Source organism: Homarus americanus, unplaced genomic scaffold, assembly GCF_018991925.1.
Source record: "Homarus americanus isolate GMGI-L3 unplaced genomic scaffold, GMGI_Hamer_2.0 scaffold42643, whole genome shotgun sequence".
Taxonomy (NCBI): domain Eukaryota; kingdom Metazoa; phylum Arthropoda; class Malacostraca; order Decapoda; family Nephropidae; genus Homarus; species Homarus americanus.
Window position 1 is genome coordinate 65410 of NW_024747582.1, and position 16114 is coordinate 81523.

A 16114-nucleotide genomic window follows, 5' to 3' on the forward strand; every position below is an offset into this window, starting at 1 on the left:
TACTGTATATACTAAATGTTGATTCGATTAAAAAGTAAAGTAGGAAGGAGTATGGGGGACCTTGTAAGGGTTTGGAGCTGTGCACGAGTAAGTGTTTTTAATTTCCATACAGCGATACAGCTTTACACAAAATATCATCATGTACAGTATATATTATGACAAATATTACCTGAGAAAAGGACTGTGACTTAGGTGTCCTTTGTAGAGGACATGTAAATCCTTGTGTCTGATCTTGTTTGTTTTGATTCTTTTTAAACTCTTCTTCATCAGTAAATAACTGTGACTGGTGATGCTTAAGTGAGGAACACAAACCAGTTTTGTGTGAATTGTTCACTGCATTGACTAGGGCCTTAAGTTCCTTGTGCTGTTGTGTAGGAGAGTGGTAGCTTAACACAGGCAATCCACTGGGGTAGAAATCACTGTTTTGGGTAATGGTGCTGATGCCAGTGCCTTTATTTGGTAGTTGCTGGGTCTCACGGGGCGGTGTGTGGGCGTGTGAGGTGATGAGGCTGTGGATTGTTGGGCACTCCTTGGAGTACTCCAGTAGCTGGTCAACAAAATGAATTACTGTTACTGTAGTTCAATGTAAAGAAGTCATTAATAACTCCCAATAGAATTATTTATATCAGTCTGAAGTGAGGAAGATTAAGTCAAAATACTTAAAAGAATTAAATAAAATGTGTCACTCAAGACAAACCAGAGACACCTTAAAGTAATCCTTCTATTTGTTCATCCATTAAATAATCCACACATTGAAGAGTAAATCTTATGAGGTAATAATCTAGATTAAGAAAGGTAATAACAGACAGATAACCAATTCTCTCCTTACATAGAGGACAAACACTCCAAAGGTCATATTACCACCAGGCAGTTTATGTTCGTCAGTGTCTCTCTACAATAACAGCAATAACAATAATTCTAATGACCAAGATTCGAAGGTTATATGTCATCTCACCCTCAGTCTGGCTGTAAGTGCTTTACGTTGCTCCTCTTGCACTACTGGGTTGGTGCCTTCAGTAAAACTCTTACATTTGGAAAGGTTTAATGAGCTTTGCCCACTATCCGTGGCTCCTCCACTTCTCAAGAGCAGCTGTTGAACCAAGTCAGGTAGATCCATAGAGTTGTTGGTCAGTTGAAGCTGCTGCAGGAGGTCCACCACACGCTGCAGGTCCGGCTTACTCCTCTGCTGTTTACTGGAGTCTTGGCCGGGAGACTTAAAGCTACTGCAGCAGTCATCATCCAGTCCATATTGTGGCTGATTCTTTAACAACATTAGATGGTCAGAATGAATCTCTTTTGTCACAAATTTGCAACAGCTTCACATAAATCAGGATTTGAAAAGTTATTATTGCATGATAATTTTCAACCACTGCTTATAAATTTTTGATACGTATGCAGTATAATAATTTTTCTGTGCAAGTTAATTTTTTAGAATAATGTATAAATGAATTTTCAGTACTGTACTGTACAAGTACTCCCCGACTTACGACGGGGTTAGGAACTGACATAGACATCGTAAGTCGGAAATGCTTAAATAACACATAGAAAATCGAAAACTTGGGTCTCTTTTTCTTCTCAGCACCACAAAACACTCACTTTTAAGCTTGCCAGCCATTTTAAAGTGAATTACAGATGAAAATTTTGTCTGTGTACTGACTTTGGGACTCAAAAATACATAATTTGACCACATTTTGGTACGACTGAGGCAGGTCGTAAGTGCGGGTGGACGTAAGTCGAGTCGGTCGTAAGTCGGGGAGTGCCTGTACTTTGTTTTAAGTCAAGCATTATTCCCTACAACCAGCAGTAAAATATAATTATTTACATGTACAGTAGCTAAAACAACTATCTGTGCAGGTGTGACTAGTGACAGCCCTCCGTGTGACTAGTGACAGCCCTCCGTGTGACTAGTGACAGCCCTCCGTGTGACTAGTGACAGCCCTCCGTGTGACTAGTGACAGCTCTCCGTGTGACTAGTGACAGCCCTCATATACCAATATTTATCGTCCATGGTCTCATATTGTTTCCCACAAAGTATACACAGAGAGTTGTTTTAGCTACTGTACATTACATATAAAAAAGATGGCAGTGAAGCAGCATTGTCCATGAGAGTTGTTTTAGCTACTGTACATTACATATAAAAAAGATGGCAGTGAAGCAGCATTGTCCATGACCAAAATATACCGTATAGCACGGAGTAACTGAGTGATGGGTAAAACTACAGAGTGTGAAGCTACAGGGATAAACCTGATAAATATTTGGGGATTTATTATGGAAGAGGGACACCATATCAGAACACATATTACAACAATAGTTAAGGAGAGTCTGAGTTGGATGTTGATTTATGCCACTCTACAACATATGGGGGGAAAAATTGCCCAAAATGACAAAAATAAAGTAAAATAAAGTCACCTTATTTAAGATCTGATGGATCAAGAGTCATTAACTTACCCTGACAACATCACCACCACCACCACTCTCATCATCAAACTTTCCCTTCACTACACCGGCTCTCAGGTCGCCGTTCCTCACACCTTCAACTCGGCTCTTGGATGATGGGTCTGTCTGAACACCTCGCAGTGAGTCCGCATTAGTACTTCTTTGGGAGATTAACTTCTTTATGATTTTGGCCTGTTGGGGACTGGAGACGACATGATGGTTATAATGAGAACTTGTTAATGACATTGACATTAATCTGCATAAACTGAGAGGACCAACACCACCAATGACCAAGATTAATAAAAAAATCTTATATAAACTTTGTAAATTTTGAGATATAACACCAACCAAAATCAAGTGGTGTGTCAAGCAGATCTGTGATGAATATTATTTTCATATTTCATTTTGTCTTACTATGTACAAAGTTATGATTTAATAACATGGGGATGCTTGTTAATTATATGGTTAGGTCTGATTAAAGTGATACAATTATGTTAAACTATTATGCGTATCCTTTATAGTTAAACTGGTCAAATGATTCAGTATTGTATCAGACCAGAGTCAAGTAATCCACTGTAGTAGGTTATATATTTACCAGATGCTGTCTACCTTGATTTAAGTTATACGGTACATAACTACAGTATAGTGGTAATTAACAGATCATTAACATAAACACTACTTATAGAGGCTGAGAGACTTTTATATGAAAACTAAACATCAGTAATTAACTATAGAGAAGCCTGGAGTAATTATAAATGTTAAGTAATAAACACTTCAGGACATGTATGTGTCAGAAACAGGTGATCTGGGTAAAGCTTAAGTGATGGAGATGTGGACGTGACTGTACAAAGTAACATTAATTATTATTAATAGAGAAGACATTTATAATTTTAAATATTAGTATAGTAATTAAATAACTGATAGTGATCAATACATATAGTACATTAAAATGCATATTATACGGTCTATTAATGTATACTAAAGAGAAACAGTTTACTAAATATCACAGAATAACTTTAAACAGCACAGTAATGATATAGTGACTTGTAGCCCCACCTAGCTTTGGGATGGACACCCACAGCCTGGGTGAGCCTCACTGTGCTGCCCCAAGTGACCCCCTCCACAGCTCGCTGACCCACACCTGCCTCACCTAACACCAGCGGACATACTGATGTCTCATTCCTAGTCTCTTCCTCAGAGTCACTGGTTCATGAGTAGGGATGATGGAATTAAGTAAAAGACATAAGCCAGGCAATTAAGTGTTTGAATTCATAACTTGACTGTTATACTGTATTCATGCCATCGTGTGTGTGTGTGTGTGTGTGTGTGTGTGTGTGTGTGTGTGTGTAACCCTAACATCAGAAGGAGGTACTAAGGATGGCATCTTAAGACAGCTACAGTAGCATCATCTGTGGCTTGTGATCAATAACTCAATGAAGAGATATTCCAGCAAGCTTCAGTCCATCCTATACAAGTCTTTATTAGGATCTAAGTATGTCTTGTACTCTTATGACCTTCTCCTGGTATGATGAGGGACAAAACATTTCTTCTTACACTTTTACAACTTCTATATAAACCACTGATGGGTTATCTAGGTCTGGCCACCATTGTCACAGGAACTCAACTGCATTAAACGGGTACCAATGAAAATATTGTTTGATAAGAAAACCACCTTCAATTATTAGCCTATAAAAAACACTAATAGTCAATCCCTTATTCAGTAAAGTGTGTTGTTGATATATTATGAGAGGGTTCCATTATCCTGTCACCACACAAGGTCCAATTCACATTATACATGATAGGAAATTTGATGTAACAAGTTGCTGATGATAGGAATTTGATGTAACAAGTTGCTGTCTATACTCCATGATATATTTTTAAGCCACAATAACTATATATCTGTCAGAACTTTATGAATTGTATATGATCTGAATCCTAAAGTTCTGAAAAAAAAAACTTGATGTTAGACCCCTCTTGTATATCACCAATCACTTCTATAACATTGGAACACAATCTCTTACCTGCTTGACCTTGACGATTGATTTTGGCTGGAACTACTCTGGCCAAAAGTGGTAGTACGAGTGCCTTTAGAACTTCTGTGTTTTCGCCATGGTCGCCCAACAAGTGCCTCCCACACCGCTTCTCCGACCTGACCCAAGATATCACAAGTTCTAGAAGACTATAATTACTATAATCACAATTTGATCTATCATTTTTATTCTAGTTCCAAATATAAGAGACAGATTATATACACCATTCCTCACAAGAGACAAAAATATCTGATCAGTTAACTCAAAAGTCCCAAAGGAATCGGAATTAAGATTTACACACGAACTAAACGTTTTATAACTACCAGTAATTTCTTTGCTCAATGATTGTTTCAAGAATGAGATTTACATAATAACCATCTGCAGTATTAAGGGAAAATATATTATAACAACTGGCATGACGTCACACAGCTTGACATCAAATTGCTTCACCTAACAGCCACTATGACTAATAACAAGTTTAGGAACCCTGGATAAGCCTTGGATATGAAGTTTGTGGTTTAAGGACTATTATCCATGGTTCCTGACTCACTAGGTATAGTGCACAAATCATAGGAGCTCTACCCATGGTTCCTGACTCACTAGGTATAGTACACAAATCATAGGAGCTCTACCCATGGTTCCTGACTCACTAGGTATAGTACACAAGTCATAGGAGCTCTACCCATGGTTCCTGACTCTCTAGGTATAGTACACAAATCATAGGAGCTCTACCCATGGTTCCTGACTCTCTAGGTATAGTACACAAGTCATAGGAGCTCTACCCATGGTTCCTGACTCTCTAGGTACTACAAATCAACAGTGTTCTTTCTTCAATGACTTCACTACATAAGCCTGGGTCTACACCTGATATTTACCTTCCTCTTCATATCAAAGCCAAGGAATATGAAGGCTCCCTGTAGACCATTGAGGACAGTGAAGGGGTACCAGCAGGCGGGGACATCAACAAAGGCGGCCATGAACCCAGTGATCCAGGACAACCCCTGAATCAGCCCAAGTTTGATGTACAAGATCAGTCGCACACGCTCCTTGGCACTCCTCCGACCCTATCAACACAGTACACTAATTACTCCCTTACATACAGGTATATTGTATATACCAGGTACTTAAACTTTACCAGGTTAAAAAACATTAAAATGCCACAAGGGTTAAAGAATAAATGAAAAACTAAAGTTACAAAATAAATGACTACATTAAAGTAAAAGGTTCCTTAATACTGTACTATGACCTACCTGTAGAATTTGTTTAAAACCTCCTTCCTTCTGCATCTTCCCAGGTTTTGAGTTCTTGGCACCCTGGGCTCCGTGTCCTTCCTTAACACTCTGGGACCGCCTGTTGGCATACCTGGCTGCTTTAACTTGTTTATATATCCCACAAGCGGTCACAAAGAAGAGAATAGTGTTTTCCAGAACGATGGCTCCAACAGGAAAGAGGAAGAACAATGCCAGGCCATACCGGTTGTTCAGCCAACACAAATCCGTAGCATACCCGGGACGGTACTCTGGGAGAACGTTGGTGTAATCGAAGACAAGTGATAAGGTGACAACAAGTGCGGGGATGGTCCACGCGTATATGGAGTAGAAGATGAAGCTCTGGCGTGCATCCGTGTCTCCCCTGTAGAGCTGGCTGGTAAATGTGCGACACACGTCCACACTCATAACATTCATCCAGCAGAAGGATGCCAGCCAAAAGTAGTGGAGTGCAGCAGAGATGAAGACACATAGCTCATGAATGTGGGTTCTCATCCCTGTGAGGAAGATAAGGTGAGCAATGAAGAGGCAACAGCTGAGACAGAAGAGGTTCTTCCCTGGCAGATTCCTGAAGCGTGGCACAAGAAGGTAGACGATGATGTGTAGTGCCAGACCAGCAAGAGATATAAGCAAAACTATTAAAGTCAACAAACTGTGAATTTCTGAAAATCCGGCCGTGTACTGGTAGTGGTCGTTGCAGACTAAAATCTTTGTTTCACTGTGCATTTCAAATTCACCCTTCTTATACACCTTCTTGGTGGTGTTGACAAACACTGAACCATCAGGTCGAGGAACATAATCATCTTCAAGAAGCTCAATCTTTGGGCAGGAGTTATCAAGCAGTGTAGAATTTCCTAATGACTGGTAAGCTGTGTAGTCCTTAACACATTCACCATTTTCAAGTTTGAAGAGACGCCCACAATAAATCTTCTTACAAGTTAAGTGAATGGGATCCCATAACTCATCAGCAGTGTTACAAGTGTTCTCCCTGAAGTCCATCAGCACTGAGAAACATGTAGGAAGGTTCCCTGAACCTGTACTTCTGTTGGACACACACTTCTTAGACAATAGGGAATGCACGCAGCTCACAGCACTAGAGGAGACATTAACAAAATTGCATCTAGCACAATGTGGATTTTTATAGACAGTTTCATGGCTGGTTCCATTCTTGTGCATGAAAAGTTGTGAGTATCGGCGACACTTTTCCCTATCCAGTTGGTCCGGCCAGGCGGGATCACAATGCCGCACCTGTCATAAGGAAACATAATTTAATCTAAGTTGAACAACCTCTGTATGCAGATTATGTAGTAAGCAGCATTTAACTATTTGTATATGAAACTAGCAACTCATCTCCTAGTACTAAATGTCCTCAACTCTCAGATAAAACCAAAGTGAATTAGAATAATAGATTCAACATTCTCTAATATTCTCAATAAGTTCTCCTCTAACCAGTGATGTAAGAATGTCTGTCACTGGTTCACTTATACAATGACATCACTAGTCACTGAAAAACCAATCAAAGAGTTTTTTAATTTTCTTTACTCAAATTAGTGGGAAGATTTACATATGAAGAAAGAATAATCCACACATAGGCACACAGGTTAACATGGCTCAAATTGTATACATTTCAGAATTATGGAAACACAGAAAATTACAACAAGGAAATTTTAGTGAGTTAATGATTTTAAAGAAACTGTACGTAATTATGAGACTGAGAAGAGATGTGAATATATGTCTGGCAAACTGGCATGGAGGCTAAATTTCTATGACGGATTAAAACCAGACTGCACTTGGTTACTTGCTGCTTGCAGATGTGTGTCCTGCTGCTGGGCTTCTTCTCACACACACCCTTGGGGTAGATACACAAGCGGCCACCATACTTCTTGATGAATTTATCTGACTTCTTGAACTCTAACACCTGCCGGGAGATGGAGACTGATCACTATACTGTTGGTAAATAGTCTACAATACAATACAGACATTTGTAAACTATGTAAATATTCCTATGTAATTTTTTTGAATTTAGCAAACATCACCATCGCTAATGACTCTACACAGGGTATAGGTGATGTAGACAGGATACATATGACTTCGGTGGGGGGTAGAACTCACATCGAAGTAGCACACGTGAAACTCGTCGGGGATAATGCGTTTCTCGTCCTCAGGTGAGCGGTAGGTGAAGCGCTGCCACTTCCTCAGGCCAGGTTGGTAGGTCGCCTTCTGCATGAATTCCACCAATGTGTAAGTCTTCAAGATCTGACCCGAGATAACAGTACTGATTAATGATAGTGATGATGACGTCGATTAATGAGATTACACATAAATCATTAACATTTATGACATGAATTAATGATATTGGACATAAATCGACCTATTGAGAGCATAATTAAAGACACCGAGGACCTGAATTAGTTTAAATTATTTTGTTGTTGTCTTATAAATAGTCACTAGACCTGAACGTAGGGTAGGGTAGGGTTGGTTGGGTTGGGTAGGGGAGGGGAGGGAAGGGTAGGGGAGGGTAGGGTAGGGTAGGGTTGGGTTGGGTATGGGTAGGGTAGGGTAGGGTAGGGCAGGGTTGGGGAGGGTAGGGTTGAAAATTATACTACGAGTGACTAAACAATTAATGACACAAACTGACAGTCGTATTATTAATGACCAATGTAAATTGTTTTAGTGATCAAAATTAATGACACAGAATTGATGAAAGATTAACAGATTCTTTAGGTGGTTGACTTAATTGGCCAATCATTTTAAGTAATGACCTGCCAGCAATTACGACTCTACTGTAATGATATAATATAATTTTACTACTACTACTACTAATAATAAAATAAGAAGAAAAATATTAATAATAACAATAATATCAGTAATAATAATGATAAAAAAAAGTTGCAATGGTAATAGTGTAGGAAAAGCTTATCACCACCAGGAGTAAAGACCACGACAGCTTCCTCACCACCACCGCTCTCCCAAGCGCTCCACAATGATTGATAATAGGCCGAGGAGAGTGAGGGTCACCAACAAGCGGCTGATCATTATCCCGACGAAGAAGAACACCGCAAAGAGGCGAGACTCATAGAAGCTGGAAGGGAGGAGGTGTTTGATCCAGTCTGTAATTGCTCTGGAGTCGAGAAACTCTTTTTTCTCCAGTGACACCAGGACTCCGGACCCCACAGTCATTACTAACACACCAACGTATAAACACAAACCGAAAGTAAAGAATCCAAGCATTTTATTTTTAATGTTTAATATGTAATTTTTTACCTTTTTTTTTATATAATTTGTTTGAATCGTAAATATTTTATAGTTTATTATTGGTTCGTGATGCCCCTAGCAGGAGATTCTGTAAACAAGAACTGTACACAAAAGTTAGTGAAAAAGTTTAAATAGACTGGCGCTGTTATAGACAATACAGCGGGGCGTTGGTGGCAGGAACACCTCAAACAAGTGCTCGTGTTCATGCAACTTTTACTCGTTACCAACACAAAACACTTCAGATGCAATTATTCCTTACCATTGTTGATTAACATAAGCGAGTGAACATTTGTGATTACTTGGTCAATATTTGGAAGACAATTCAAGTTATTTATGAAATTTGGTTAATAACGAAAGGCCTACTTCAGTGTGACCTGGTGAAAAAACCTTACCTGCTTGGCACACCTGAGAGATCCAGCACTAATTAGCAAGACGTCAGCTAGGAGGTTATCGCCTAGTGTTTTGCCTTTTTGCTAGTGCTGTACTGGGTTTCAGGATCTTGCTAGTACTAAATTCGAGGCCTTGCTAGTACTAGATTCAAGGGCTACGCTAGTACAGTAATAAATTCAATGTCTCTGCTAGTATTAAATTCGAGGCCTTGCTAGTACTAGAATAAAAAACTACTAGTACCTCCAAACACTCACTAGTACCAAGATCTCCGTAGCCCAATAAAAATAAAACAAATAAATAGTAAAATAATAGAAGAGGACAACTAGCAAGGAGAATAAAGTAAAGGGGACGAATCTATTAACGTCTACAAGGAGAATAAAGTAAAGGAGACGAATCTATTAACGTCTACAAGGAGAATAAAGTAAAGGAGACGAATCTATTAACGTCTACAAGGAGAATAAAGTAAAGGAGACGAATCTATTAACGTCTACAAGGAGAATAAAGTAAAGGGACGAATCTATTAACGTCTATCGAATCTATTAACGTCTACAAGGAGAATAAAGTAAAGGGACGAATCTATTAACGTCTACAAGGAGAATAAAGTAAAGGAGACGAATCTATTAACGTCTACAAGGAGAATAAAAAAAGGAGACGAATCTATTAACGTCTACAAGGAGAATAAAGTAAAGGACGAATCTATTAACGTCTACAAGAGAATAAAGTAGGGACGAATCTATTAACGTCTACAAGGAGACGACAAGGAGAATAAAGTAAAGGAGACTTAGTCTGGAGAATAAAGTTCTATTAACGAAGAGAATAAAGTAAAGGAGACGAATCTATTAACGTCTAAAGTAAAGGAGACGAATCTATTAACGTCTACAAGGAGAATAAAGCAAAGGAGACGAATCTATTAACGTCACAAGGAGAATACAAGGAGATAAAGTAAAGGAGACGAATCTATTAACGTCTACAAGGAGAATAAAGTAAAGGAGGACGAATCTATTAACGTCTACAAGGAGAATAAAGTAAAGGAGACGAATCTATTAACGTCTACAAGGAGAATAAAGTAAAGGAGACGAATCTATTAACGTCTACAAGGAGAATAAAGTAAAGGACGAATCTATTAACGTCTACAAGGAGAATAAAGTAAAGGAGACGAATCTATTAACGTCTACAAGGAGAATAAAGTAAAGGAGACGAATCTATTAACGTCTACAAGGAGAATAAAGTAAAGGAGACGAATCTATTAACGTCTACAAGGAGAATAAAGTAAAGGAGACGAATCTATTAACGTCTACAAGGAGAATAAAGCAAAGGAGACGAATCTATTAACGTCTACAAGGAGAATAAAGTAAAGGAGACGAATCTATTAACGTCTACAAGGAGAATAAAGTAAAGGAGACGAATCTATTAACGTGTACAAGGAGAATAAAGTAAAGGAGACGAATCTATTAACGTCTACAAGAAGAATAAAGTAAAGGAGACGAATCTATTAACGTGTACAAGGAGAATAAAGTAAAGGAGACGAATCTATTAACGTCTACAAGAAGAATAAAGTAAAGGGGACGAATCTATTAACGTCTACAAGGAGAATAAAGTAAAGGAGACGAATCTATTAACGTCTACAAGAAGAATAAAGTAAAGGAGACGAATCTATTAACGTGTACAAGGAGAATAAAGTAAAGGAGACGAATCTATTAACGTCTACAAGGAGAATAAAGTAAAGGAGACGAATCTATTAACGTGTACAAGGAGAATAAAGTAAAGGAGACGAATCTATTAACGTCTACAAGGAGAATAAAGTAAAGGGACGAATCATTAACGTCTACAAGGAGAATAAAGTAAAGGGGACGAATCTATTAACGTCTACAAGGAGAATAAAGAAGCTAAAACGAATCTATTAACGTTTACAAGGAGAATAAAGTAAAGGAGACGAATCTATTAACGTACAAGGAGAATAAAGTAAAGGAGACGAATCTATTAACGTGTACAAGGAGAATAAAGTAAAGGAGACGAATCTATTAACGTCTACAAGGAGAATAAAGTAAAGGAGACGAATCTATTAACGTCTACAATCTTAAACGTCTACAAGGAGAATAAAGTAAAGGGGACGAATCTATTAACGTCTACAAGGAGAATAAAGTAAAGGAGACGAATCTATTAACGTCTACAAGAAGAATAAAGTAAAGGAGACGAATCTATTAACGTGTACAAGGAGAATAAAGTAAAGGAGACGAATCTATTAACGTCTACAAGGAGAATAAAGTAAAGGAGACGAATCTATTAACGTCTACAAGGAGAATAAAGTAAAGGAGACGAATCTATTAACGTGTACAAGGAGAATAAAGTAAAGGAGACGAATTTATTAACGTCTACAAGGAGAATAAAGTAAAGGGGACGAATCTATTAACCTGTTTAGTGCTGCAGTTAATGGTCACGTTCCAGGTGTGAAGGTTACGGGCGTCGTCGTTACACACAGCACAGTGGTAGTTAACGTAGGTGGTGTTGGTGGCACGGGAGGTCACAGGTAGGTCAAGAACGTAAGTGTAGGCCTCTGGAGTTACCTGAGGAGAGGGAGGAGTGGGGAGATAAGGGGTGATTAAGTGGAGTGGGAAGGTGGGAAGGAGGTTAAAGAGGGGTGTGGGAGGGAAATAATGGGGTGGGGAGGTAGGAGAGAGGTTAGAGGGAGTGACGTACACAACACACAAAATGACATACACACAACACACACACATGACTACACACACACACACATGATGTACACACACACATGACGTACACAACACACACACACATGACGTATACACACACATGATGTACACAACACACACACACACATGACGTACTCAACACACACACATGACGTACACACACACACATGACGTACACACACACATGACGTACACAACATACACACATGACGTACTCAACACACACACATGACGTACACACACACACACATGACGTACACACACACATGACGTACACAACATACACACATGACGTACTCAACACACACACAACGTACACATACACATGACGTACTTAACACACACACATGACGTACACAACACACACACATGACGTACACAACACACACACATGACGTACACAACACACACATGACGTACACAACACACACACATGACGTACACAACACACACACATGACGTACACACACACATGACGTACACAACACACACATGACGTACACAATAGTGGTGTGCCAAACCTCAGAACACCATTACCTAAATTGGCCAGAGGCGTCGCATTAACATATCATAAACTACTCAAGCTAAAAATATGATAAATGACTAAGTATGTACACGCGCACGCACACACACACATGTACACGCACACCTCTCACTGCTTCATATATTAATGTAAGTTTTTTCAAGGTTTAATAATGGAAAAAATATGAGTTGTTATTCACACACACACACACGCGACGTAAACACAACACACACACACACACACACACACACGCGACGTAAACACAACACACACACACACACACACACGTAAACAATATGCCTCACCTGTTGTTTACAAAGACGCTCTACAGGAAGACCAACATAATCCATCCTACAGGACTCCACCATCATGAGGCCTTCCAGCCCCTGTAGGAGAGAGAGGGGGAGGTAAGTGAGAGACAGGGGGAGGGGGGGTACTAATCTTCAGGTGATGATGAAGGTAAACACACACACCTCCCCTAACACTCACCGAGGTCGCCATCTTGCCACAGGTGTATCTGTCGCTGTGTTCCTCTCTGCCGTCACCCCAGTCTGCTTGTGCCTTGTCCAAACAGCAGTCACCGTACACCACACACTCGTCGTCACACTGGCACTGGCTGAGGGGGAGATGGTAGTTAGTGGTGGTGGTTTGGGTAGTAGTAGTAGTAGTGGTGGTGGTGGTAGTGGTGGGGGAGGGATGGGTAGCGGTGGTGGGGGGTAGTGGTGGTGGGGATGGGGTAGTAATAGTGGTGGTGATAGTTGGGGTAGTAATAGTAGTAGTAGTAATAGTAATAGTAGTAGTAGTAATAGTAGTAGTAGTAGTGATGGTGGTAATGGCTATGGTCAATAGTGATGTTAATACTCCTGAAGGAACCCTGAAGAAGACTCACCTACAGAGACCTTTCCTGATGGGGAGGGAGTTGTTACGCCAGCAGTGTGAACTCTCATGAACACAGTAGGTCTTGTTCTTGGTCATCTGTCCCACCTCCTCCCATATATCCTCCCAGGCTACAACAGGGTACTCGTCTCCCATCATACCCAGGGTCAGGGCAGGCCAACACGTCACTACCAAGACCCATGCTAGTGCTCTCATGGTTACTAAGCCTGGAGGAGAGGAACTGACGCTGCTACTGACGCTGCTACTGATGGAGGCTCGTCACCACGTCATTCTGGAAGTACAGTACGGTCTTTAACTCTCACCAACCGGTAATATTTTCTCTATCCGAACATTCTCAATATTTACCGGATTTTAGTTAATTACGGTTAAGGTTTTATTAGATGTCAAGACCAATTTGTGTAGTTATCCGAAGTAAATTAACCGAATCCGTTTAATAACTCCAGTTTAAGGGAAATTTGACATATGATTTTGTTATACTACCGACACACCACACTGAGGTTCACGTGAAGATTAGGCACCCCAGAGATTATTTAACCTGTTGATTAAACACCCTAACGCTACCTGGGGGGGGGGGAGGTCAGGATAAGTTACAAGAGGTTAGGTCAGGATTAGGTTAAGTCATCATTAGGTTAGGTCAGGATAGATTAAGTCATCATTAGGTTAGGTCAGGATACGTTATAAGAGGTTAGGTCAGGATAGGTTAGCATTACGGTGTTAATCATCAGGTAAAATCAACAAGGGGTGCTTAATCTTCACGTGACCCCATACTGTTACACCGTGACCTTCTTAGTCATGGATGTGAACCTTGGCTAACACGACAACCACACCTCGTCAGGCTCAACTACCCCGGCCCTCAATTGACGTACGTGTGTGTGTGTGTGTGTGTGTGTGTGTGTGGGAGGGGGTTGATGAGCACTAAAATTTATTGACTTGTATTAATAGACAACAATAATAATAATAATAACAATAACAACTATGACAAAAATAATAACACTAACAATAACAACAGCAACAACAATGACTACAAAAATAACAATAACAGCCACAACAACAAGGATAACAACAACAATAACAAAGGCAACGACAACAAGAATAACAACAACACTCGTCTTTAGCCCCACACAGTCAGCCCCACACGGTCAGCCCCACACGGTCAGCTCCACACAGTCAGCCCCACACAGTCAGCCCCCACGGTCAGCCCCACAAGTCAGCCCCACACGATCAGCCCCAACATTAGCAGCCCCACACGGTCAGCCCCAACGGTCAGCCCCACACGGTCAGCTCCACGGTCAGCCCCACACAGTCAGCCCCAACGGTCAGCCCCACACAGTCAGCCCCACACAAGACGTCTGACTGTAACACGACACACATAATAAATCTTCCAATATCAATCCCATACCTCCCTCCTCCCCCAGGTCGTCCATCTTGTTGTGAGTCACCCTGTGTGTGTGTGTGTGTGTGGAGAGAGAAGAGACCGTGTGTGTGTGTGTGTGTGTGTGGAGAGAGAAGAGACCGTGTGTGTGTGTGTGTGTGTGTGTGTGTGGAGAGAGAAGAGACCGTGTGTGTGTGTGAGAGAGAAGAGACCGTGTGTGTGTGTGTGTGTGTGTGTGTGTGTGTGGAGAGAGAAGAGACCGTGTGTGTGTGTGTGTGGGAGAGAAGAGACCGTGTGTGTGTGTGTGTGTGTGTGTGTGTGGAGAGAGAAGAGACCGTGTGTGTGTGTGTGTGTGTGTGTGTGTGTGGAGAGAGAAGAGACCGTGTGTGTGTGTGTGTGTGTGTGTGTGGAGAGAGAAGAGACCGTGTGTGTGTGTGTGGAGAGAGAGAGACCGTGTGTGTGTGTGTGTGTGTGTGTGTGTGGAGAGAGAAGAGACCGTGTGTGTGTGTGTGTGTGTGTGGAGAGAGAAGAGACCGTGTGTGTGTGTGTGTGGAGAGAGAAGAGACCGTGTGTGTGTGTGTGTGTGTGGAGAGAGAGAGACCGTGTGTGTGTGTGTGTGTGTGTGTGTGTGTGTGTGGAGAGAGAAGGGACCGTGTGTGTGTGTGTGTGTGTGTGTGTGTGTGTGTGTGTGTGTGTGTGTGGAGAGGAGAGAGGGACTGTGTGTGTGTGTGTGTGTGGAGAGAGAGACCGTGTGTGTGTGTGTGTGTGTGTGGAGAGAGAAGAGACCGTGTGTGTGTGTGTGTGTGGAGAGAAGAGACCCGTGTGTGTGTGGTGTGGAGAGAGAAGAGACCTGTGTGTGTGTGTGTGTGTGTGTGTGTGTGTGTGTGTGTGTGTGTGTGTGTGTGTGTGTGTGTGTGTATATACGATATCTCCCTAACACATTTATATTCTGAATTAAAGATCAATCTTAGGTTCGTTATCCAAATATCACCTAACATATCATAACGTTACCCTCAGTTAATATTTCCTTTATTCTAAGTTTATTAACCACATCTCTATTATCTTTTATTTATGTTTCTTTATGTTATTGATTTTCTTTTTGTCTAGGAGCCATTAATTCAGTGTCATCCACCATTGGGCTAACTGAGGTACTAGTTTGAACAGACAGAGAGACGATGTTTACACTGCCGTCACAGAGGGATTAATAACATGTTTGTCAATACACCACCTCC

At 40.7% G+C, this 16114-nt stretch overlaps 1 protein-coding gene across 1 annotated transcript in view; it reads right to left on the bottom strand.

The window, feature by feature from the left end:
• Positions 1-16114, bottom strand: part of LOC121879698 — a 35876-nt gene that overhangs the window by 3095 nt on the left and 16667 nt on the right. The window contains exons 3-14 of the mRNA XM_042386429.1: positions 13503-13781; positions 13103-13229; positions 12919-12999; positions 11791-11943; positions 7847-7990; positions 7533-7652; positions 5717-6982; positions 5342-5530; positions 4458-4585; positions 2449-2638; positions 956-1261; positions 170-547 (exon numbers count right to left, since the gene is read on the bottom strand). Coding sequence (XP_042242363.1) covers positions 170-547; positions 956-1261; positions 2449-2638; positions 4458-4585; positions 5342-5530; positions 5717-6982; positions 7533-7652; positions 7847-7990; positions 11791-11943; positions 12919-12999; positions 13103-13229; positions 13503-13705 — 3285 coding nt within the window. The 5' untranslated portion in view covers positions 13706-13781. The remainder of the gene's footprint in view (positions 1-169; positions 548-955; positions 1262-2448; positions 2639-4457; positions 4586-5341; positions 5531-5716; positions 6983-7532; positions 7653-7846; positions 7991-11790; positions 11944-12918; positions 13000-13102; positions 13230-13502; positions 13782-16114) is intronic.